The sequence below is a fragment of the Dendrobates tinctorius genome, unplaced genomic scaffold, assembly GCF_039654945.1.
Source record: "Dendrobates tinctorius isolate UK_male_01 unplaced genomic scaffold, ASM3965494v1 ptg000163l, whole genome shotgun sequence".
Classification (NCBI taxonomy): Eukaryota; Metazoa; Chordata; class Amphibia; order Anura; family Dendrobatidae; genus Dendrobates; species Dendrobates tinctorius.
In genome coordinates this window covers 1,473,606-1,497,036 of record NW_027361830.1, presented here as the reverse complement: position 1 = coordinate 1,497,036, position 23,431 = coordinate 1,473,606, and the positions used below count along the sequence as shown (strand labels likewise).

General features: G+C 41.1%; 1 protein-coding gene across 1 annotated transcript in view; it reads left to right on the top strand.

Annotated features, from left to right (window-relative positions):
• The window catches only part of EXOC2 (exocyst complex component 2), a 274,558-nt gene that overhangs the window by 138,401 nt on the left and 112,726 nt on the right, over nt 1-23,431 (top strand). Inside the window, exons 11-12 of the mRNA XM_073550138.1 lie at nt 16,831-16,956; nt 18,818-18,942. Of these exons, the coding sequence (XP_073406239.1) occupies nt 16,831-16,956; nt 18,818-18,942 (251 nt within the window). The remainder of the gene's footprint in view (nt 1-16,830; nt 16,957-18,817; nt 18,943-23,431) is intronic.

Below are 23,431 nucleotides of genomic sequence, written 5' to 3'. Positions count from 1 at the left end.
GGTTTCTTCCGGGTACTCTAGTTTCACCCACACTACAAAGACTTACTGATAGGGAATTTAGATTTTGAGCTCCAATGGGGGCAGCGATGATACTGTCTGTAAAGTGCTATAGAATATGTTGGCGCTATATAATGAGTAATATAAATAATCCATGGTTTAAGTAATACACTAAAAATGTAATACACTACTTCATTTTATTTTATTTCTAAAGGGAGGCTGTCACCTTTACACCTCCAAATAAACTGCTGGTACAAATAGTGGACTTAACCCCTATAGAAATCAAGCCTGTACTATATATTTTACTGCTTTTCAGGTCCAGGAAAAAAAAAGTTTTACTTAATATGTAAATCAGGGCTCCGCATTGCACCCTTGGCGTACCTATGGACTCTGTGTACCATTTTGGCAGATGAAAAAAAAACGTAACTTTAAAGCTGCTCCTATTCATTACAGTATTAATCAGCAGACAGCACAGGGATCCCATCTGTGTGATGTCCGTGATTTTCACTGACCCACAGTTGTATGCGTAATTTTGATTCATGAGTCAGATCAAAAATGGACATGTGTCTCTGATTTTTTTGTGGCATAGTTGGCCTGTAAAAAACAAGGAAGTGTGAACAGCCCTATTGGCCAGGGGTCTCAAACTCAGCTTGGTAAATGGGCCACCCATAGAAAAAAAATTTAATATGAAGGGCCTCGTTCTTTACAGGAGAAGATTACATTTTTAGTGATACCATTACTTTTCAATATGACTTGTTGAACATCATTGTTTTGGGGGCCTGATTTTTATTATTTTTAATGGTGTTTGCAATATGCATTATGGTACAGGTTTTCTATTTCTACTTACATTTTTACACAGCATTTTTAGTGGCCAAATATTATTCCACTATTTTGTCATTCTTTATTTTATATTATGTTTCCTTTTTTACCGTCAATCAACCTCATACAGGTTGTTTTACAATTCACCCCATATAGTAATATTGTCTCTGTTCTGTAATTATGTCCTCTATCCTGTAATAATGTCCTTCAACTTGTAATAGTGGTCCCCAATCCTGTAGTAATGCCCCCAAGCCTGTAATGGCCCCTGTTTTTTAATAATGTTTCCTGTCCTGTAATAATGTGCCCAAGCTTGTAATAAAGTTCACTGTCCTGTAATAATGTCCTTGAACTTGTCATAATGGTTCCCAATCCTGTAATAATATCCCCTGTTCTGTAGTAATCTTCCCATCCTGGTCCCATCTTATGAAATGTCCCCATCCTTGTCCTCTTTTAGTAAAAATGTCCTCCATTCTGTTGCTCTTTAGACACATAAAAAAAATTCTTTTCACCTGACCTTACTCCCTTGGTGAACAGCTTCCTCTTCCAATGGCAGGGCGCATAGCAATGATGTTATGTGTTTCTGCGCCGGGACGCCAATGTCAGCTGCTGTCCTCTGATTGGCCAGTAGCTGATATTCGTAGTATTACTGTGCAAAGAGCTGGTCTCTGTGCCACAATACATTTAAATTGCATCCGAGGACGCACCTTCAGTTGAAGAGAAGTGCGGACGTTGACGGGCTCCTTGCTCACTGGCTGAGATTGACTCAGGTGACTGACGCACAACAGAGCCACAGGGGCAATGTGGGCCATGTGTTTGAAGCCCCTGCTATGGACTATAACTGGTATGTGTTTTATCCCTGAAAAAAAATGGTTGGAACACATACATGACACACACAAACATCTGAACGAGGCCTTTGTGTGTGTGTATGTGCTCCCCTTCCTCGCTCCTGACTGTGACAGCTGCTGTCTACACTGACTGTTGTATCAATGCAAGGGAGCGGCTGCTGCAGTCAGAAGCGAGGAAGGAGAGCGTTACACACACTAACACTATGCACGTTACTGGGCTCCACAAGAGTGTCGTTGTGCTTGCGAGATTTAGTTAAAGGGTATTCGCTGTCTAGTTTCTTTTCAGAATAAGCTGTCCTGTATGTGTACATGAGAAATAGCACTCTTTATGGCCATTACGTGACTTATAGTCTGCATTCTCAAATCTGCGTGCGCTAACTCTAATTTGCACTCCCTCCACTGGGAGCAGATGATCAACTTCAGTGAACTCTACTATACAGAGCACAGTGAGAGGGATTCCTGCTCTTTTTACAGTTCACAGAGACAAGCTGTATGAACAGAGAGACTATTATACAGCAGAGCTGAGCTGCCTTGATCTGAATCAAGCTTGATGTGAGGTAAAACACTTGATAGAATCCTGCACCATGTTAATCTGTCTACCTCTGCCTATTCCCATTGCCTCTGCCCGTTTCCATTGCCGCTGCTCACTCCTCTTCCCCGTCCTCCTCACATCATAGAGGATAATGGGACGTGTCACATACGGTAATACCTCAGTCCATCATCTCTGAGAAAGATGGACGTGAGCTGATTTTTCACAGTAGGTAACAAGTTCAGGAGGTGAGGGTGGGGAAGAAGTGTCAGTTGAGGATTGAAACTGACTTCTCTGATGAGACATATTACAAAGTTTCTTATAATCGCCAATACTATTAAATAGATTTAAATAAAGTTTGTTGAAAATATAGTTGCTTAATAAAACAGCACTCACTCTGGGCAAGAAACACTGTCAAGCAAGCTAAGAGACAGAATGTATGATGCTAATTTGGTGGGATAAATAATGCCCAGAGTCCCTGGCTACACCAAGGGTGTAACAAGAAGCATTTACTTATTAAAGAAAAAAATTTTTTCCTGGACAGCAAAAGACTGTAAAATTTTATAGTGCAGGTATGATTTTTGATTTTTATAGCAGCTAAGTGGCATCTTTTTTCACACATTCTGGTGTCATGTACACATGCACACCCATTGTAATCTATGGGGCTGCACATATGTCTGTGTTTGCACATGGTTCATGTGAACAACACTGAGACATGTCTGTTTTTTACCGGCAGCACGGATCTCACGGACACGCACAGTGGGTACGGAAAGTATTTAGACACCTTTAAATTTGTCACTCTTTGTTTCATTGCAGCCATTTGGTAAATGCATTTTTTTCTCATTAATGTACACTCTGCACCCCATCTTAACTGAAAAAACAAATGTATACATTTTTGCAAATGTATTAAAAAAGAGAAACTGAAATATCACATGGTCAAAAGTATTCAGACCCTTTGCTCAGACACTCATATTTAAGTCATATGCTGCCAATTTCCTTGAGATCCTCCTTGAGATGGTTCTACTCCTTCATTGGAGTCCAGCTGTGTTTAATTAAACTGATAGAACTTGATTTGTAAAGTCACACACCTGTCTATATAAGACCTCACAGCTCACAGTGCATGTCAGACCAAATAAGAATCATGAGGTCAAAGGAACTGGCCAAGGAGCTCAGAGAGAGAATTGTGGCAAGACACAGATCTGGCCAAGGTTACAAAAGAATTTCAGTGCAAGACATGAAAGCCCACATAGTTTGCTAAAAAAACACATGAAGGAATCCCAGACTATGAGAAATGAGATTCTCTGGTCTGATAAGATGAAGATAGAACTTTTTGGTGATAATTGTAAGCGGTATGTGTCGAGAATACCAGGCACCTGCCCAATACAATCCCAACAGTGAAACGTGGTGGATGTTTTTCAGCGCAGGGACAGGACGACTGGTTGCAATTGAAGGAAACATCAATTAGGCTAAGTATAGAGATATCCTGGATAAAAACCTCTTCCATAGTGCTCTGGACATCAGACTTGGCTGAAGGTTCAACTTCCAACAAGACAGTGACCCTAAGCACACAGGAGTGGCTTCAGAACTACTCTGTGACCAATCTTGACTGTCCCAGCCAGAGCCCTGACCTAAACACAATTGAGCATCTCTGGAAAGACCTGAAAATGGCTGTCCACCAACGTTCACCATCCAACCTGACGGAACTGGAGAGGATCTGCAAGAAGAATGGCAGAGGATACCCAAATCCAAGTGTGAAAAACTTTTTGCATCATTTTCAAGAAGACTCATGGCTGTACTAGCTCATAAAGGTGCTTCTACTCCATACTGAGCAACGGGTCTGAATACTTATGACCATGTGATATCTCAGTTTTCCTTTTAATAAATTTGCAAAAATTTCTACATTTCTGGGGTTTTTTGCAGTCAAGATGGGGTGCAGAGTGTCCATTGATGTGAAAAAAAAAAGGAACTTTTTTGAATTTACCAAATGGCTGCAATGAAACAAAGAGTGAAAAATTTAAAGGGGTCTGAATACTTTCCGTACCCACTGTATGTCTATGGGTCCGTGTAAAACCCGTACCACACACTGATGACATCTGTGTGCCGTTCGTGTGACTCGTACCGGAATAGAATGCAGAACAGAAATTTCAGATATTTAAGTGATGTGCAAAGACGATAGGCAGATAGCTTGTGCTTTCTATTAAGCCACATAAATACTTAAATTAAGAAAATGGCATGGGGTCCCCCCCAATTTTTTTTACAACCAGCAAAAAGGTAAAGCAGACTGCTGTAAGCTGATATTATCAGGCTTGGATGCTTCAAATCTGGATCTTCGCCTTGGCTCTTTCCGATTGATTGCTCTGGTGAGTGGGCAGTCGAGGTAATGGTTTTTGGGGTTGATGTCAGCTGCAAATTGTCCAAAAACACTGGCATCGAGCCCTGGTGTTAGTAATGGAGAGGTGTTTATCAGACACCCCCATTACTAACCCTGTAATCAGAAGAAAAAAAAACAAACTCTCATTTTGCATTTTGAATAAAGTTGTGAATGAGGGAAAGTATCGGGGAGTCTTTAATTAAAGTATTTTTGTGTGTGTTTTTTTATTACTGGGTTAATAATGAGGGTGTCTGATAGATACCTCTCCATTACTAACCCCTTGATGTCACTTGTGTTTTTGGACAATTTAAATCAGATGTCAACCCCAAGAACCATTACCCAGATTGCACCAGAGCAATTGGGAAGAGTCAAGGCGAAGTGCCCGATTTGGAGCATCTCGTGATGCTCCACACCTGGGGCAGTTGTGGGCTGGTATTTTTGGGCTAGGAAGGGCCAAATAACCATGGACCTTCTCAACCTGATAATATTAGCTGTCTGCTTTACCTTTGCCGGTTTCAAAATATAGGGGCAACCCCACGTAATTTTTTCTTTTAATTATTTATTTATGTGGCTTAATAGAAAGCACTACTATCTTATCTATTTAGATCTACAGTATCAGAATTATCTCTTCATGTTACAGAAAGAGAAGAAATTCGAAGTGCACCTGAAGAAACAGAGGAATGGAGACATGTGACCCAGAGAAGCAGGAGGATCAGGAGGCAGTCAGCACCCATACTGCTCAGGAACCAGTACCAGGCTCTCACGCAGGAAAACGATGAAGAAATACATCAGGATAAGACTTTGCCCACAAACAGCAACCTTGTACGCCTTCAGAGTCCTCCTGGATGGAGAAAGAAAAATGTTGTGAAGAAGAAACGGAGAGTGGTGGTCATGGGGGATTCCCTGTTGAGAGGAACAGAAGCCGCTATCTGCAGACCGGATATAACTTCAAGAGAAATGTGTTGTCTTCCAGGTGCAAAAATTAAAGATGTGTCTGACAGGATATCAGGACTCTTCAGACCTACAGATGACTACCCATTCCTGCTACTACATGTGGGGACAAATGACACCGCAAGAAACGACCTGGAAACCATCTGCAGAGACTTTGAAGACTTAGGCAAGAAAGTTAAAGAACTGGGAGCGCAGGTGGTCTTCTCTTCCATCCTCCCAGTGGATGGCCATGGAACAAGGAGGTGGAATAAGATTCTGCAGGTCAACAACTGGCTACATCGATGGTGCCGTCAGCAACGATTTGGATTTCTGGATCACGGAGTGAATTACCTTTACGATGGACTACTTGCTAGAGATGGGGTGCACCTTACGAAGACTGGAAAGCATGTATTTGGAAGTCGCCTTGCTACACTTGTAAGGAGAGCTTTAAACTAGAACACCATGGGAAGGGAAGCAAAAGACCAGAAAAAGCCATACACCTGACAAATGCTATTGAGAACTCTGCTATTAGAAGTGAAAAGGAAGAACAAAGACAAAAGAATCTAATTAATAAAAATATTGGAGAAAGAGAAACCAATCACAAACTAAAATTTTTCTATACTAATGCACAAAGCATGGGCCACAAACAAGAAGAATTGGAACTACTAACACAGGACAAGAAATATGATGTCATTGGAATCACTGAAACTTGGTGGGACAATACACATGATTGGAATACAAGGCTAGAAGGATACAACTTATTTGCAAGAAACAGACTTGATAAACGAAGAGGAGGTGTCGCATTGTATGTTAGAAACGCGTATATCTGCACAGAGATTGAAGCTTCAGAGACTGGGAGTTCTGTGGAAACTGTTTGGGTAAGAATACAAGGACAGAACAATGGAAAGGACACCATTGTAGGCATTTACTACAGGTCGCCTGTGCAAGCTGAAGATATGGATGAACTCTTTATGCATCAAATGGCCAAGTTCGCCAAAAAATATGACATAGTGGTCATGGGAGATTTCAACTATCCAGACATTTGTTGGGAATCTCTCTCAGGCAAAACTAACAGGTCACGGAAATTCTTATCCTCTCTTGCTGACAACTTTATCTTCCAAAAGGTAGGGGAACTGCTACCTTGGATCTAATCCTTATAAACAGGGAGGAAATGGTTGAGGAGGTAAAAGTGGCTGGGACCCTAGGAGGTAGCGACCATGCTATTTTAGAATTTTGGATAACTAGAGGAGGAAGACCTGTGAAGACTCAGACGTCAAGGTTAGATTTCAGAAAGGCAGATTTTAAGGGATTCAGAAAGAGAATTGGAGGGATCCAATGGCTGGATATCCTTAAAGACAAAAATGTCCAGGAAGGATGGGAAATCTTGAAAAATGAAATTCTCAAAGCACAATTGTTAACAATTCCAAAAACAGGGAAGAATAGGAAGCATTTAAGGAAGCCAAGATGGATGAACACAGAATTTAAGCACATGCTAAAAAGGAAGAAAAAAATGTTTATAAAATGGAAATAGGGAGGCATATCTAAAGAAGAATATAATGCTGTCTGCAGAACATGCAGGGCACAAATCAGATTATCTAAAGCTGACAATGAATTGAGGCTTGCAAGAGATGTCAAAAGCAATAATAAAGGATTTTGGGGATATGTCAAAAGTAAAAGAAAAGTCAAAGATGCTATAGGATTTTTACAGGATGAAAATTATGAAATGGTAAGACAGGATGTTGAGAAGGCCAAACTTTTAAATTCCTATTTTGCATCTGTTTTCTCTCAGAAAGGAAATGTAACATCAACTGTTCTTCACTGTCCTATTAAGGGAATAGAAGAATCCAGGATATCTATAAATAGAAAGATAGTGAGGAAACACTTAGCTAACCTAAATTAATTCAAGTCTCCAGGTCCAGATGAATTACACCCCAGAGTACTGAAGGAGATAGCAGAAGAAATTTTTGAACCCCTCTCCATAATCTTTGAAAATTCTTGGAGAACAGAAGTCCCAGAAGACTGGAGAAGAGCAAATGTTGTTCCTATCTTCAAAAAGGGGAAGAAGGTGGACCCAGGCAACTATAGGCCGGTGAGTCTGACTTCTATACCAGGAAAGATCTTTGAACAAATTATTAAACAACATGTATGTCAGTACCTGGATAAGAATGAAGTGATTAAACAGAGTCAGCATGGGTTTGTAACTAATAAGTCATGTCAGACTAACTTAATTTCCTTCTATGACGGAATCACTGATTGGGTAGATCAAGGAAATGCTGTAGATATAGTATATCTTGACTTCAGCAAAGCATTTGACAAAGTATCTCATACAATCCTTATTGAAAAAATGACTAAGTATGGAATGGACAAGGCAACTGTTAGGTGGATTCATAACTGGCTTAGTGATCGGACCCAAAGAGTGGTCGTAAATGGCTGCACATCCAGTTGGAAGAATGTCTCAAGTGGGGTACCACAGGGCTCTGTCCTGGGCCCTGTATTGTTCAACATCTTTATCAACGATTTAGATGAAGGAATTGAGGGTAAACTGATTACATTTGCTGATGACACAAAGCTAGGAGGGATAGCTAATACTAGAGAAGAGAGAGAGAGGATTCAAAAAGATATAAATAAACTGGAGCAGTGGGCAGCAACTAACAGAATGGTTTTTAACAGGGAAAAATGCAAAGTACTACATCTGGGCAATACAAATGAAAAGAGCATATACAGAATGGGAGGAATAGGCCTAAGCAACAGCACATGTGAAAAAGACTTGGGTATACTAATAGATCACAGACTGAATATGAGTCAACAGTGTGATGCAGCAGCAAAAAAAGGCAAATGCAATTCTAGGATGTATTAACAGAAGCATACAGTCGAGATCACGTGAAGTCATTATTTCCCTCTACTCCTCTTTGGTCAGACCTCATCTGGAATATTGTGTCCAGTTTTGGGCACCACATTTTAAAAAAGACATAAACAAACTGGAGCAAGTTCAGAAAAGGGCGACCAGAGTGGTGACCGGTCTGCAAACCCTGTCTTATGAGGAAAGGTTGCAGGATTTGGGATTGTTTAGTTTGCAAAAGAGAAGACTGAGAGGAGACTTAATAGCTGTCTACAAATATCTAAAGGGCTGTCACATTGTAGAAGGATCAACTTTATTCTCATTTGCACAAGGAAAGACTAGAAGCAATGGGATGAAACTGAATGGGAGGAGACACAGATTAGATATTAGAAAAATTTTTTGACAGAGTGATCAATGAGTGGAACAAGCTGCCACGAGAAGTGGTGAGTTCTCCTTCAGTGGAAGTCTTCAAACAGAGGCTGGACAGACATCTGACTGGAATGATTTAGCGAATCCTGCTTTGAGCAGGGGGTTGGACCAGATGGCCCAGGAGGTCCCTTCCAACTCTACAATTCTATGATTCTATTTATTTATATACAGCTCTAGCAAAAATTAAGAGACCACTTCCAAATGTTTAGTTTGTCTGATTTTTCTCTTTATAGGTATATTTTTGAGTAAAATCTAAATTGTTCTTTTAGTCTACAAATTTCTGACAATATGTCTCTGAATTTTCAAGCAATAAGTTTTATTTTTTTCCCGAAAAGGAGAAATGGTCAACATTAAAAAAACAAAACAGTGTTTTCAGACCTCAAATATTGCTAAGAAAACAAGTTCATAATCATTTAGAAACAACAATACTAATGTTTTAACTCAGGAAGAGTTCAGAAATCAATATTTTGTGGAATAACCATGATTTTTAAAAACATCTTACATGCGTCTTGGCGTGCTTGCCACCAGTCTTTCACACTGCTTCTGCTGCAAAAATGTAAGCAGTTCTTCATTGTTTGATGGCTTGTGACTATCCATCATCCTCTTGATCACATTCCAGAGGTTTTCAATGGGGTCCAGGTGTGGAGAATAGGCTGCCTATGACAGGGTTTTGATGTGGTGGTCTCTTAATTTTTGCCAGAGTTGTATATCTATCTAGTATCTATCTTTGCACATCACTTAAAAATCAATAATTTGTATTCTGCTTTTTATTCTGGTACGTGGCACGTGGATTATACACATATACACGCAGGGCGCACACGGATGTTGGGGGAAAAAAAGCGTACACATGTGGCGAAAACAGAAAGTCCCATAAGGATGTTTTTTTTGGCACAAGTGTAAAGGAGGCCCTAAATGCATTTTAGGCTAATACATTGTTTTTTTTATGATATTGCATAAAATCTAAAGGCTAATTAATTTGGGTATTGTCCTTTAAGTGTCCTAAGAACACTTACATGTCAGTCAGCCATGGTTGGCATTTACCATTATTTGCTTGGTTGGCACCTGGAAGTACAAGCAGGGCTCAGCTGAGACTGAAATTGAGCAAAGGCACTTGAAAACATACTGGCCTATGCTGTTTCTCACACCTCCATCACAAGATGGTGGTCTCTATAATAAAAAAAGACCCTGCCTAACTTTTTTCAGGCATTACCACCGTGTATACTTACGTTCCGTGAGGTATCTTTGGTCAGATATATTCCAACTTTGACCTTGGTGAAATCATATGTCTACTGCTCATTCTTGAGTGGGAATTTTCCGCCTGTTAATGCACTTTATGCTCCATTAGAATTTCACTATCCTTAATTCACTTTATTGAGATGTGCTTACACTGCATTTCTATCTACTGGTTTATGTCACACTATTTTAGTGTATGCTTAGAATGTTCTTACATGATTGAAAGGAACACTCTTCTTATCTGATAAGGTGGCTACTTTAAAGGACCGAGAATATAAGACATATTTTCAGTTGTTTCACACTTTTTTGTTCATTATATAATTCCACGTGTTAATTCATAGTTTTGATGCCTTCAGAGTGAATCTACAATTTTCATAGTCATGAAAATAAAGAAAACTCTTTGAATGAGAAGGTGTGTCCAAACTTTTGGTCTGTACTGTTACTGTAGGTCTCAACCTAATGTTACTGTTGCAGTCTTTGTGCAGGTTATTACATTCTTTTGCACTCTTTCAATTGCTTTATAATATCATTACATACTCAGTGTTATTAGTGCCTCTATGGCCGGCTTCACATTTGCGTATGGAGATGCTGCTGTGGGATGCAGACTTCCTCCGTGAAGCTCCGCCCTCTGCCGTGCCTCCTCCGATCAGCTCCGCCTATGTCCTCATGCGGCCTGCGTACCCTATCTTTAACATTGGGTACGCAGGCCGTGCGGATGTATGCGGATGCCTCCGCATGCGTCGTTCTGACGATGCGGCGACCCACGTTGAACGTAACAAGTTGAAATTTTGATGTGGTCGCCGCATCATCAAAACGATGCATGCGGAGGCATCCGCATACATCCGCACAGCCTGCGTACCCAATGTTAAAGATAGGGTACGCAGGCCATATGCAGACGTAGGCGGAGCTGACCGGAGGATGCGCGGCAGTGGACGGAGCTTCACGAAGGAAGAACCTAGCCTATGATCTCTAGTCTTTGATGACACGTGTAAAATAACTTTTTTGAGATGAGAGTTTTTTAGGTGTGCTGACCTCATCCATGTGCATGAATATTGTCGGATATGGGGATATCCATTTGTTTATCAAGCAATATGTCACTTTTCTGAGGACTGTAGCTCTATTATGGGCCTATTTGTATAGTATATATGGCATTTTATGACTTTTAAATGTTTTTATGTGTGTATTTTCAGTTGTCTACAAGTACCTAATAAAATATTTTAATATTTAAGGTGATCCCTGTGTACATGGCCTGTGGCTTTTTCTCTTTCTAGTTTTTGTCTTGCTTTTCAACAGGCCTCAGGTGTATCCCTCCTATTTTTTGGTGCCTTCCTGTACTATTTTCTATAAGATGGTGGACTCTGTAATAAAAATGACCCTGCCTAACTCTGAAGTAAGTCAAAAATTTCTACAAGACTGATATTGTCATGACATAGCTGTCGGGTGACCCGGGACCAGGGGCTCCTTCCCTGTCCCTAACACTAGGGGGCGCCCTAGCTCGCCCTACTCCCCGGGACATTTCTGAAGGTGAAGATGCCGGGGCCTCCACCCTTGCCGTATCTCTTGAGCTAGCCCTCCGTCTGTTCTCTTCCCCTACCCAGGGAAGAGGGGCTCTACTGTGCTCCATAGTACACCAACCCGACAAACAAGACAGCACAAACAAGAGTTAACAGAAAACTCCAGGCACACAAAATATTCACTCACATATAACAGAGCAATGCACAGGGGAGTGGAGGTAGGGGAATAAATCAAAGTAGAGAAGTATAAGGAATTACCACGCATACATACCAAGCAACACTCACAGATAACTACCATCAGTCACAGATAACTCCTCCAACTCTCCTCATATGAACTCCTCTCTCTCCATTAGCCATGCAGCAAATGTTAGCTCTGACAAGGATTTGTATCAGAGCCCAGATTATAAAGGGGAAAGGAGTCCCTAACCGAGCTCAGATGTGAGCACAGGGATTTTCAACATGGCCAATTAACCCCCCTATTCTGCCAAAAGAAATAAACACATTTAAAATGAAGGAGAAGTGCTTCTAGTGCTTCTTCTCAGCGCCGGAGTAGGAGTAATCAGACGTTGTCGTCTTCTGGCTCCACACTGTCACAGTAACCCCATGACAGATATTACCAATAATACTGATAAACAAGGGTAAATAACTTGTATGGTTTTATTGAATATTCCTACAGTAATGTTTGCTAACTCCCCAAAAGAATCTCCGTCTGTGTATGGTGAGGTGATTTGTGGCCATTCAACAAAGACTCATCTTTCTATCCACATCTAATAGAAAAAAAAAGAATAGATGCTGTTTGCCTACATATGCACACACTTGTATATTCAGCCCAGACCACCATGACTATTTCTTCCATCCATAACTCATCTCTTCAGAATGTAACACACAGACATTTTTGGTTCATCGCTTTTCCCAGCTCCCTCCTCATATTCCCCACCTGCTATAACCAGGGCAGTAGACGGTAATAATGCCCCCACTGCAAGTAATTGTACCCTCCTTTTGTGCCTCATACAGTAAGCTCCTCTACTGTCTCCACACAGTGATAATGCCTCTTTTGTGTCTCAGCATAGTGCCCCCTTCTGTGCATCCCTTTAATAATAGTGTCCACGTCTGTGAGAAAAAAAAGAACCTTTTAATCTGGCACCAGTGAAAGGAATTTAAAATGGTATTATTTTACTTTATTCCCATCTTCATGAAAACTGAAACTGGAAAAACGGTCAAAAAAACGCTGATGGTCCAAAAAAAAAATTGAAAAAGTGCACAGGAAATGGCCAAAAAAATCACTAATAAAGACCCTTCGGAAAAAATAATGCCTCTGCTTCCTGAAGCATATTTTTTTTAAAACTTGGTGGGTTCACCTGCTTGAAAATGACGTGGCGCGCACATACCCTTATGTTGCTTCATGTTTCTTGGGGCGATCTTTTTTATTTTTCTGTGTAGTCTCATGGGCAGTAGAGGGAGTTTTAACTACAAATATTATAATTCATCACCACCTGTGAAAATTTAAATTATAGTCCTTTTTTTTTTACTAATACAATTAAACCAATGTTTTCTCTCTTCATATCGCCTAGAGGATTTTCTGCCTAGTCTGACAGTGACGGAGCTTCTAGGCCCAGGAGAAAATCAAATAACATTTCTCATTGTTGACATAAGTATAATTTTAGCCGGCCTTGTTATGCTGCCCTGTTTTCTTATCTCAGAAGAGCGAAATATGTGTGTGCAGATTATTCTCCTTACGTAGAGACGGAATCCTATACCCTAGTTGTATCCGCCGAGCTCCCAAGTACTACATGTTTGGTCAACAAGCAACAGTGGGTGGTCGGACTGCAGCACAGGACAAGGACCCGCTGTGTGCAGGAAAAATGTTCAAAGGTATTTAAGGGTGGTAAGGAAGTCTGCCGGCCTTCAGAAAGGCCCGAGGCTACGGATCACAATTCCCTCTTACTATTGTAGGCTGTGAGAAAGCTCAGTGTGACATACTTCCATGAAGAGGATGCAGTTCTTCACCTGCACTCACATCTGCCTCCACAACAGACCGCCTTTATGTAGGAAGCCCCCAGTGTCTGACAGCATGTAGGACTAGAGAAGACCCATCCACGGGATTGCAGTTTATGCTTCCGTTACAATGTGTACATATTCCTAATAAGCTTGCCCATACTGTTTTTGGTCTTTATTTTGTTTGTGTCTCCTTCTTAGTAACTGTTGCATGCGTTGGCAGTCATTTTCATTAAAAGGTCCTTGGCCCTGGAATAAAGAACCTGGAAACAATGAAAAAGCTGTTATTACTCTGTGTACACAATTGCTATACTGCTGTGATTGAGCTGCGGGTCTGATTGTCGCACTCTCACACTTGGGTGCTGAGTGGGCTGTATCTTCTAGGCACTTCATAGAAGTTTTATTTCGTATTGAATGGCGGTAATAATCGTGTAAATCTAGCATTCAACCCTTTTTTTTTGAGGGGAGAGCGTTTTTAGGAGATGCTTCCTTTCACCATGAAATATCAGTATTTTAGTAGTGCCATTCTGCTGTTATTTTACTAGTTTTTTTTAATTATTATTTATTTATTCTCTTTTATTTAATCTTGGAAATGTGTGATGAAATTGATAGCTGGATGTTATCATGCCATTTGTCAATAGGGTGTGTCCTTGGACATTTAAACACAGGTTTTTTTTTTAATAAAGTATCAAATATTTGTGTCTTAGTGAGCCAAGTGCTTAGGCCACGTTCACACACTGAGTAGTTGGAGAGTTTTTTACCTCAGCATTTGTAAGCCAAAACCAGGAGTGGGACAGTCAGGGGAAAAGTATAATAGAAACACGTCACCACTTCTGGATCTCTCACCCACGTGGCCTTAGACCCACCCATAATAAGGTGAGGCAGCGGCAGCTACGCCGCTTGGTGACGGTTTTCATGTATCAGTATTTTTTTTCTTCCCTGCGCTGTAAAACCAATAAAGTATGAAGTATACCTAAATTCCCTGCAAACATAAGTACTTGGAAATGTCTTTTCTTAGTTATAGATGTGTATGGGAGAGATGCGGGTGAAACCAGTGCTTCTGAAGAGGGTGGTCTACCAGCATTTCTAAAGTTTGTTCATACTGGTCAGAAATGTGGTGGATTTGCACAGGTAATATCCAAAATGGTTGCCAGTTTTGGGCCTGTGCATGAGATGAACACGTGTGGAGCCAGCCTGAGAGTCTCTTGCTTAAACCTATTGGAAAGCTGGTTACATTACTTGTCGGGGAATTTAGGGGGTTATCCACAACAAATTTATTAGGTTAAATTGGTCCAATGGGGGTCGTCTGTTCGACTGCTGGTGTCCTATCCAGTCCAAAAAAGAGCTTGGAGAGTGTGTCTTCCTGCTCAGATGGAACTTCACCGCTGCAGTCCATCAGGAGCCGCTGAAGGGGAAGCTAAGAGGCCGGCGGGGGACACCAGCAGCTGGATGGAGGAGTTGCCCAGGAAAGGACAGGGCACAGACTTAAAGAGGCACTCCGATCAAAGTTTTTATCAGCTTAATATATTGCAGCCATCATATTATGTGGCAATGTGTACTTACAATTGCTTATTTTGTCTTTCTACCCAGCTAACAGTATAGTTCCAATTAATTCCTTCTTTAACAGCCTTTTAGCCCCTCAGATATTGCAATCAGTACTGATTTGCAATCCCTAAGCAGTTCTACAGAGGTCTATGCCATTTTGATGCAGTTGTATGGTGGAGTTGCCATTTCTGCAGAGGGCCTAACCCTGGCAGCAGAGGGCCTGATAATGGCCGCAGGTATCCCAGTAACAGACTTAACTCGGCTTTGCCCTGTGGGCTGCCTTTCAATGTAACACTGATGTAATGCCCCCTGTACCGACCAAAGTTTTTATGTTATCGCCAATGGTAAACCTAGAGAGGCAGACCAAAACTGCTAAATTTATAACAGTGACGCAGGCGCTGCGGTAAATCTGACCAGCTACACCCGTGGGTGACTTATTTTACATAATGAATATTTTGCATCAAGTAATAAATCTGGCACACGTTATGCCTCCGCTTAGCCACCTTCACCTTTCCTAGACACTTTAAACTGCATAGTGAATCATTAAGAGCCATATTCATTATTGCATGTGTGTCTTTTTCATGCACTTTTTAGTGTTTTTCGCCTGTTTTTCATTTGCCCTTTATTTTTCACCTTTTTTATAGACTTTTTTTTTACGTTTTCACTTGTGTTTTTTTTTTTTGAAAGTTCGCCATCGTGGGCGTGCTTTGGAGTTTCCAGTTGTTTTAGGTTGATTCACTGTTTCGACTTTTTAAAAAGTCATAATTTTTGCAGTAATGTCATCCCTTGGAGTGATTTTTATGCAGACCCAGAATTTTTTCACGAATTTTGAGACTTTTTAATTGGAACATACAACTACTTGCACTAATAAAGAAAAAGCAGGTTAACAGCAAAAATAAAGACCTTTTTTGATTATGCGCAAAATTCCGGAGTCACGTGACCCATTTTAAATATTTTGTCGCAAAAAAAATTTAGTGAATACCACAAGACAAAAAAAATAAATGACTTAAAAAAAAAAATAAAATAATTAATCTGGCCCAAAGTGTACAAAACATGGAGAAGTAGGGGGTTTTACTGCTTAATTTAGAATTCGGGTGAATTTTGCTTTATACCTTTTTGTAAAAAAAACAGGTTTTTTCTCATAACTATCACATGTAACTACTGCAATTTCAACTCTTAGATTGGAGTTCAGATATAACAGCTGCCATAAAGAATAATTAGTATAAAAATGGTAAATTGGGGTATGGGAAGAGAGGGAATCTCTGGGTGCAGGAGTCTCCTGTGCAGATAGGAAGCAAACTGCATGTTACATAGTTGAGTAAAGAATAATATGGTTGTAATACTTTGTGTAAAAAAAAAAAAAAAGAAATTGGATATACAATGTTTGGTAGGTTACGAGAATCGACATTGCCTTTATAGTAGTGTTATGTCGCCCTCTAGTGGCACTGTAGAATACGATACATTCATTTCACATTTTTATTAAGGGTTGTTCCTCATGTTTATTGTAGAATTGTCATCACACAAGCAATTAAGAATTAGTGAATTTCTATTATAGGAACTGTGATAATGTGTTTGTAAAGAAGCTGTCCATTGTTTCATTGTCTGTTCTGTCTTTTTGCACAGTTTGCATATTTCAAAGAGTTAGTCCAAATATTACACTTTGTTGTGAATTTAGTATTTTATATAACATTTAATTGGATATTTTAGGCTAAAGATATATTTGGATTCTAATGGAAAAATAGTCATATTCTACTAACAAAATGTATTTATTTATTTTTAAACAGGGACCGCTACTCTACAGAGTCCGATGCTCGATGTTGACAGCGATGGACGTCCATCTCCAATTTCCCGACTCAGCCAGACTCCATCATTAAAAAGAGGCAGCAGTTTCCAGTCTGGACGAAATGACTGTAAGAAGCAGATATTTAGGCTTTGTTCCCACAATGCGCTTTTTGGTGCGTTTTTCATACTGCGTGTTTTTGCTGTGTCAAAAATGCAGCGTCTTACAGTTCTAGTAAAGCGGATGGGATTTCTAGAAATCTCATGCCCACTGTGCTTCTTTTTAATGCTGCGTAAAACCTGCAGTGCATTTTTTCAAATCCATAGCATGTCAGTTTCTCTTGCGGGTACACTGTGTACTTGTGCGGATTTTCCCATAAACTTGTATTCGGTGCAGAAATCCCACAAGTAAAAAATGCACATGCATGGCACATCAAACAGAGACAAAAAAGCATTGTCAAAAACTCGATAAAAATGTATGTTAAAAAAACGCACACAAAAATGGGTGCAAAAATTCTGCAACATCAAAAATGCACCAAAAGCTGATGGTGGGAACATAGCCTTAGTCAGATCTTATTATGTAGTACATAAGGAATAGTCAAGATCCTTCACAATAGATCATTTGGCCAGCCACATGCCAGCTAAATTCCACCCGCTGCTATGACTGATTGCCGCACAATTATGTTCCACATTGGTGCGGCCTTTGGCTCACCTTTAGCAGGATGCCTGTTGTATGGTGCATATAAAATGGAAACAAAATTTTCAAACCGCATTGATTTATTCAGTATCAACTATGAGAACCACACACACAGAAATACACACACTTACACGCCTTGCAGCTATCAGTGAGGTTATTAATGGTTGTCTGAGGAATGTTCTGCCACACTGAATGACCTTAAGTGCACAAATCATCAAAATCCGCTGCTGGCAGCTCCCTTTGCAATTGCAGATTGATAATGTCCCAGATGTGCTCAATGGGAGACAAGTCCAAATATGAGGCAGGCCATGGTAATAAGTTTTTCTTTTTATCAATTTTTGAGGGACATCCAGTTCTAGGTAACATTGCCGTTGTGCGAAATTTAAGTCACGTCTTGATGACCGTCTTTAAATATGATTAGATAATTCTGAACACAACCACGTGCCCAATTATAATAGGCTGTTCACACTTATGCAACCACCTAATTTTTATTTTCCTCCTCAAAATTATTTCAGTTTGTTTCTCAATGGATTTGTACAGATTATGGGTAATATTAAAGGTGAAAAAAGTGCTGAATTGATTTTTTGTATGATATTTTTTGCAGGACAAAATTCTGCCATTTTAATAGGGACTGTGTAAATGTTACAGATAAACACTACAGATCACTACGCAAAACACAACTCCCACACATCTCCATCACTGGAAAAATAAGAGTAATAGATCGCAGAATATGGCATCAATTATTATTTTTTTTAGTTGTTTTGAATGTAGAAAAACAGTAGAAAGCATGACCTATAGTTGTTTTGTATTGCAATAATCTTAGTGACCAAAAGAATATTGGTTACATATCATTTTTGCCACACGGTGAATGCTGTATAAAAATTAAGCCCAAGCAATAATTGTTTGTTTTTTTTCTTTTTTACCTTACAAAGTATTTTCTCATTTCCAGTTCAGTTTATGATAAATGAAACGGTGACATTCAAAACAATTTGTTCCGCAAAGAAACAAGCATTCACATTGCTATGGCTCTGGGAAGACAGAAGTTAGTGGAAAAAAAAATCCACAGCAGAATGGGTTAAACAACTTCTGACATGTCATACAGTAAAGAGGAAATGTCCTTTGTGGAGTCCAGAATCCGAGCACTCACAATAGGCTAGAACCTACTTCCCCTTGGGCTAGCGGCCAGTGGGGTTTGTGGATATTGACAAACAGTAGGAAGTTGGGTGTAGTAGATCTTGCAACTTTTACAGTGCGAATTACTAATGTATGCATTTGTTTTCTCTTTCCTTTTCCAGCTTGGAAGTATAAATCCCCTCCTCAGGCTGAGTTTGTGGAGAAATTAACAAAAGCTGTGGTTTCCCAGTTGCCAAACTTCTGGAAACTCTGGATATCGTACGTAAATGGAAGTCTTTTTAGCGAGGTATTAATTAAAAACTTATATAAGAAAAGTTTTTCTTTACCAAAATGCAATTCTTTAAACTCTTGCTATTCTCTAAACTATTAGCAAGATGTGGGTAGTGTAGTGTGCATCGCATCTTTTTCTGTTTCTGTTATGAACGAGTCACCGTAGGAGGCAAAAGCAGAAATACAAGCTAAGTCCAGAAAACCAGAGAAGTTGGCAACTATCAGATTGCAGACCCCTGAACCTATCAACACAACTAGCAGTAGCCGTGGGGGGTTCCTACGATACCCTAGACCCCTCGATCACAGCCGGAGAAATACATAGGCCTAAAGAAAGAAAGGGGAAATCTAAACTGCCCCAGAGCAGACCCCAAAGCAATAGGCAGCCCCCAACATATAATGACGGTGAAGCAAGATGAAAATACTAACACAGACAGAAAGATAGACTGAGCTAAAACGGGGCCCCAAAACTACCTAGATAGGAAAGGACAGGAAGGCTGCTGTCTGCAATCTGCCAAAACCCTATCAAAGACATAAGCCAACCAGCTGATATAAAAAAGGCCCTGAAGCAGCTAGGCTTCAAAAACTGAATCAGCACTCAGGTATTTTCAGAAGACAGAGCTAAATGAATTCAGCACACCCCAGCAGGGAATGGCAGAAATCCAGAAAAACAAAGCAAAAGCAAAGTCAAAGCACAAAAGCAAAAGGCCGAGCAGCAAACTTAGCTTTGGAGGAGCAGGAATTCAGACTGGTCTCCAAGGATCCCACAGAGAAATCACCCGCAGGGCAGAAGGGCGTCTGCAGCATTATATCCAGTCCGTAACTCCACTCAGCCAGTCACAATCATCAGCCTCAGGTGTTTGACAATCAGGCTCACTACCTTTCTTTACCAGAAGAGGGAGTTCCTCGGGCCTCAGTAATGAAGGGGAAAATGAACTCACAACAGTACCTCCCCCTTGAGGAGGGGTCACCGAACCCTCAACTATGCCACCAGGGTGATCAGGGTGAGCCCGATGAAAGGCACGCACCAATCGTTTGGCATGAATATCAGAGGCGGAGACCCAGGAATTATCCTCCTGACCATAACCCTTCCACTTAACCAAATACTGGAGTCTCCGTCTAGCCAGACGGGAATCCAGTACTTTCTCTACCTCATACTCCATGTTACCTTCAACCAATACAGGGTCTGGAGGTGCCACCCCCGGAACAACAGGTTCAACAAACCTCTTCAACAAAGATTTATGGAACACATTATGGATTTTAAATGTGACAGGAAGAGCCAAACGAAAAGAGACCGGATTAATAATCTCCACAATCTTGTAAGGTCCAATAAATCTAGGCTTAAACTTAGGAGAAGCCACCTTCATAGCAATATTTTTTGATGATAACCACACCATATCACCAACCTTAAACTGGGGACCAATGGTCCTATGTCGGTTGGAAAACCGCTGGGCCTTCTCCTGGGAGAGAGATAACTTATCCACCACTTGGTCCCAGATCTGATGCATTCTCTCCACCACAGTGTCAACACCTGGGCAGGCAGAGGGCTCCACCTGCCCTGAAGAAAATCGAGGATGAAACCCAAAGTTACAAAAAAAAGGTGACATCAAAGTGGCAGAACTAGCTCTATTATTCAAAGCAAATTCGGCCAAGGGCAAAAATGAAACCCAATCATCCTGATCAGCAGAAATAAAACATCTCAAATATGACTCCAAGGTCTGGTTTGTTCTCTCTGTCTGCCCATTGGTCTGAGGGTGAAAAGCAGAGGAGAAGGACAACTGAATTCCCAGCCTGGAACAGAAAGTTCTCCAAAATCTAGACACAAACTGAACTCCTCTGTCAGATACAATGTTCTCAGGAATCCCGTGCAAACGAACCACCTGTTGTAAAAACAGGGGCACCAACTCAGAGGAAGACGGCAACTTAGGGAGTGGTACAAGATGAACCATCTTAGAGAACCTATCACAAATCACCCAAATAACGGTCATCCTCTGAGAGACAGGCATATCAGAGATGAAATCCATTGAAATATGGGTCCATGGCCTCTTGGGGACAGGCAAAGGCATCAACAACCCACTAGAGCGAGAACACGATTTAGACCGGGAGCACGTCCCACAGGACTGCACAAAATTCCTGACATCACGAGACAAGGAGGGCCACCAAAAAAACCGACTCACCAGATCTCTAGTACCAAAAATACCTGGATGACCAGCCAAAGCAGAGCAATGAACTTCAGACATCACTCTCTTCTTCCACTGGTCAGGAACATACAACTTTCCACTGGGACAACGCTCAGGTTTGTCCTCCTGGAACTCTTCCAGAGCACGTCTCAAATCGGGCGAGATGGCAGAAAGAACTACCCCTTCGCCTAAGATGGTAGCAGGCTTGGTCACCACAGGAGAATCAGCAAGGAAGCTCCTAGAGAGGGCGTCTGCCTTGACATTCTTTGTTCCAGGAAGAAAAGAAACCACAAAATCAAAACGTGTAAAAAACAAGGCCCACCTAGCCTGTCTAGGGTTCAAGCGCTTAGCCGACTATCAAATTCTTGTGGTCAGTGAGGACCACGACTTGATGCTTAGCTCCCTCCAACCAATGTCTCCACTCCTCAAATGCCCATTTCATGGCCAACAGTTCCCTATTCCCCACATTATAGTTACGTTCAGATGGAGAGAACTTTCGGGAAAAGAAAGCACAGGGATTCATTTTAGATGTTACAGGATCCTTTTGGGACAAAACAGCTCCTGCACCAATCTCAGAAGCATCCACCTCTACCTGGAATGGAAGTGAGACATCAGGTTGCCGCAAAACCGGGGCGGAGGTGAATCTTCGCTTCAACTCCTGAAAGGAAGAAACAGCCTCCGGAGACCAATTTAACACATCAGCACCCTTTTTGGTCAAATCAGTCAATGGCTTGGCAATACTAGAAAATTTCGCTATAAATTTCCGATAAAAATTAGCAAAACCCAAAAACTTCTGGAGGGCCTTCAAAGAAGTGGGCTGAACCCAATCGTGAATGGTACCTTGGCGGGGTCCATTTCAATAGTTGACGGGGACAAAATAAATCCCAAAAAAGAAATCCTCTGTACTCCAAAAAGGCATTTAGATCCCTTGACATACAGGGAATTCTCCCTCAAGATCCGGAACACAGTCCGAATATGTTCCACTTGAGAATCCCAATCCTTGGAGAAGATCAAAATATCATCCGGATAGATAATCAAAAATTTATCGACAAAATCTCGGAAAATATCGTTCATGAAGCACTGGAAGACAGAAGGGGCATTAGTGAGCCCAAAAGGCATCACCAGGTACTCAAAATGTCCCTCCGGAGTATTAAACGCTGTCTTCCATTCATCCCCATGCTTAATGCGAATAAGATTATACGCCCCCCTGAGGTCAAGCTTGGTAAACCAGCAAGCACCTTTAACTCTGGAGAATAGATCAGAAATCAGGGGTAACGGATACTGATATTTAACAGTAATTTTGTTGAGGGCACGATAATCAATACAAGGTCTTAATGATCCATCCTTTTTGGCTACAAAAAAAAAACCGGCACCCAAGGGTGACGAGGATGGTCTAATATGACCCTTCTCCAACGCCTCCTTAATATAGGATCGCATAGCCTCGTGCTCGGGTACAGATAAATTGAAGAGCCGACCCTTGGGAAATTTACACCCCGGGCTCAGTTCAATTGCACAGTCATAACTCCTATGAGGAGGCAGAGACGCAGACTCATTCTCACTAAATACATCATAAAAGTCCCCCAAATAATCAGGAACATCATGCGACTGAGGAGAGGTGGAAAACACCGGATCCTCACTAAAGGCACACCGACAACCCCAACTCACCACAGACACAGATTTCCAATCCAAAACTGGATTATGAATCTGTAACCAGGGAAACCCCAGAACAACAGTATCATGCAGATTATGCAACACCAGAAATCTGCAATTTTCTTGATGGTCTGGGGCGACCCGCATTACCACCTGGGTCCAAAACTGGGGTTTATTTTTAGCCAAAGGAGTAGCATCAATTCCCCCTCAAAGGGATAGGCGTCTGCAGAGGTGTCATCGGAAATCCACAACGTTTAGCAAAATCCAAGTCCATTAGGTTTAGGGCTGCTCCCGAATCCACAAACGCCTTGGCGGAAAATGTGGACAGGGAGCAGATCAGAGTAATAGCCAGAAGAAACTTAGGTTGAACACCCCCAACAGAAAACGTGTGTGCAAAGCGTTTCTCTCGTTTGGGACAGACAGAAATAATATGCGAGGCATCTCCACAGAAAAAACACAACTTATTACGCCTTCTGAACTCCTGACGCTGCTCTCTGGAAAAAACTATCACATTGCATAGGTTCAGACATTTGTTCAACAGGTGGCAACACCTCTCGTGCAGCTTTGCGTTCGCGCAAACGCCGATCAACCTGAATGGCTAATGACATAGAATCGTCAAGACCAGAGGGAACAGGAAATCCCACCATAGTATCTTTTACGGCTTCTGACAACCCCTTC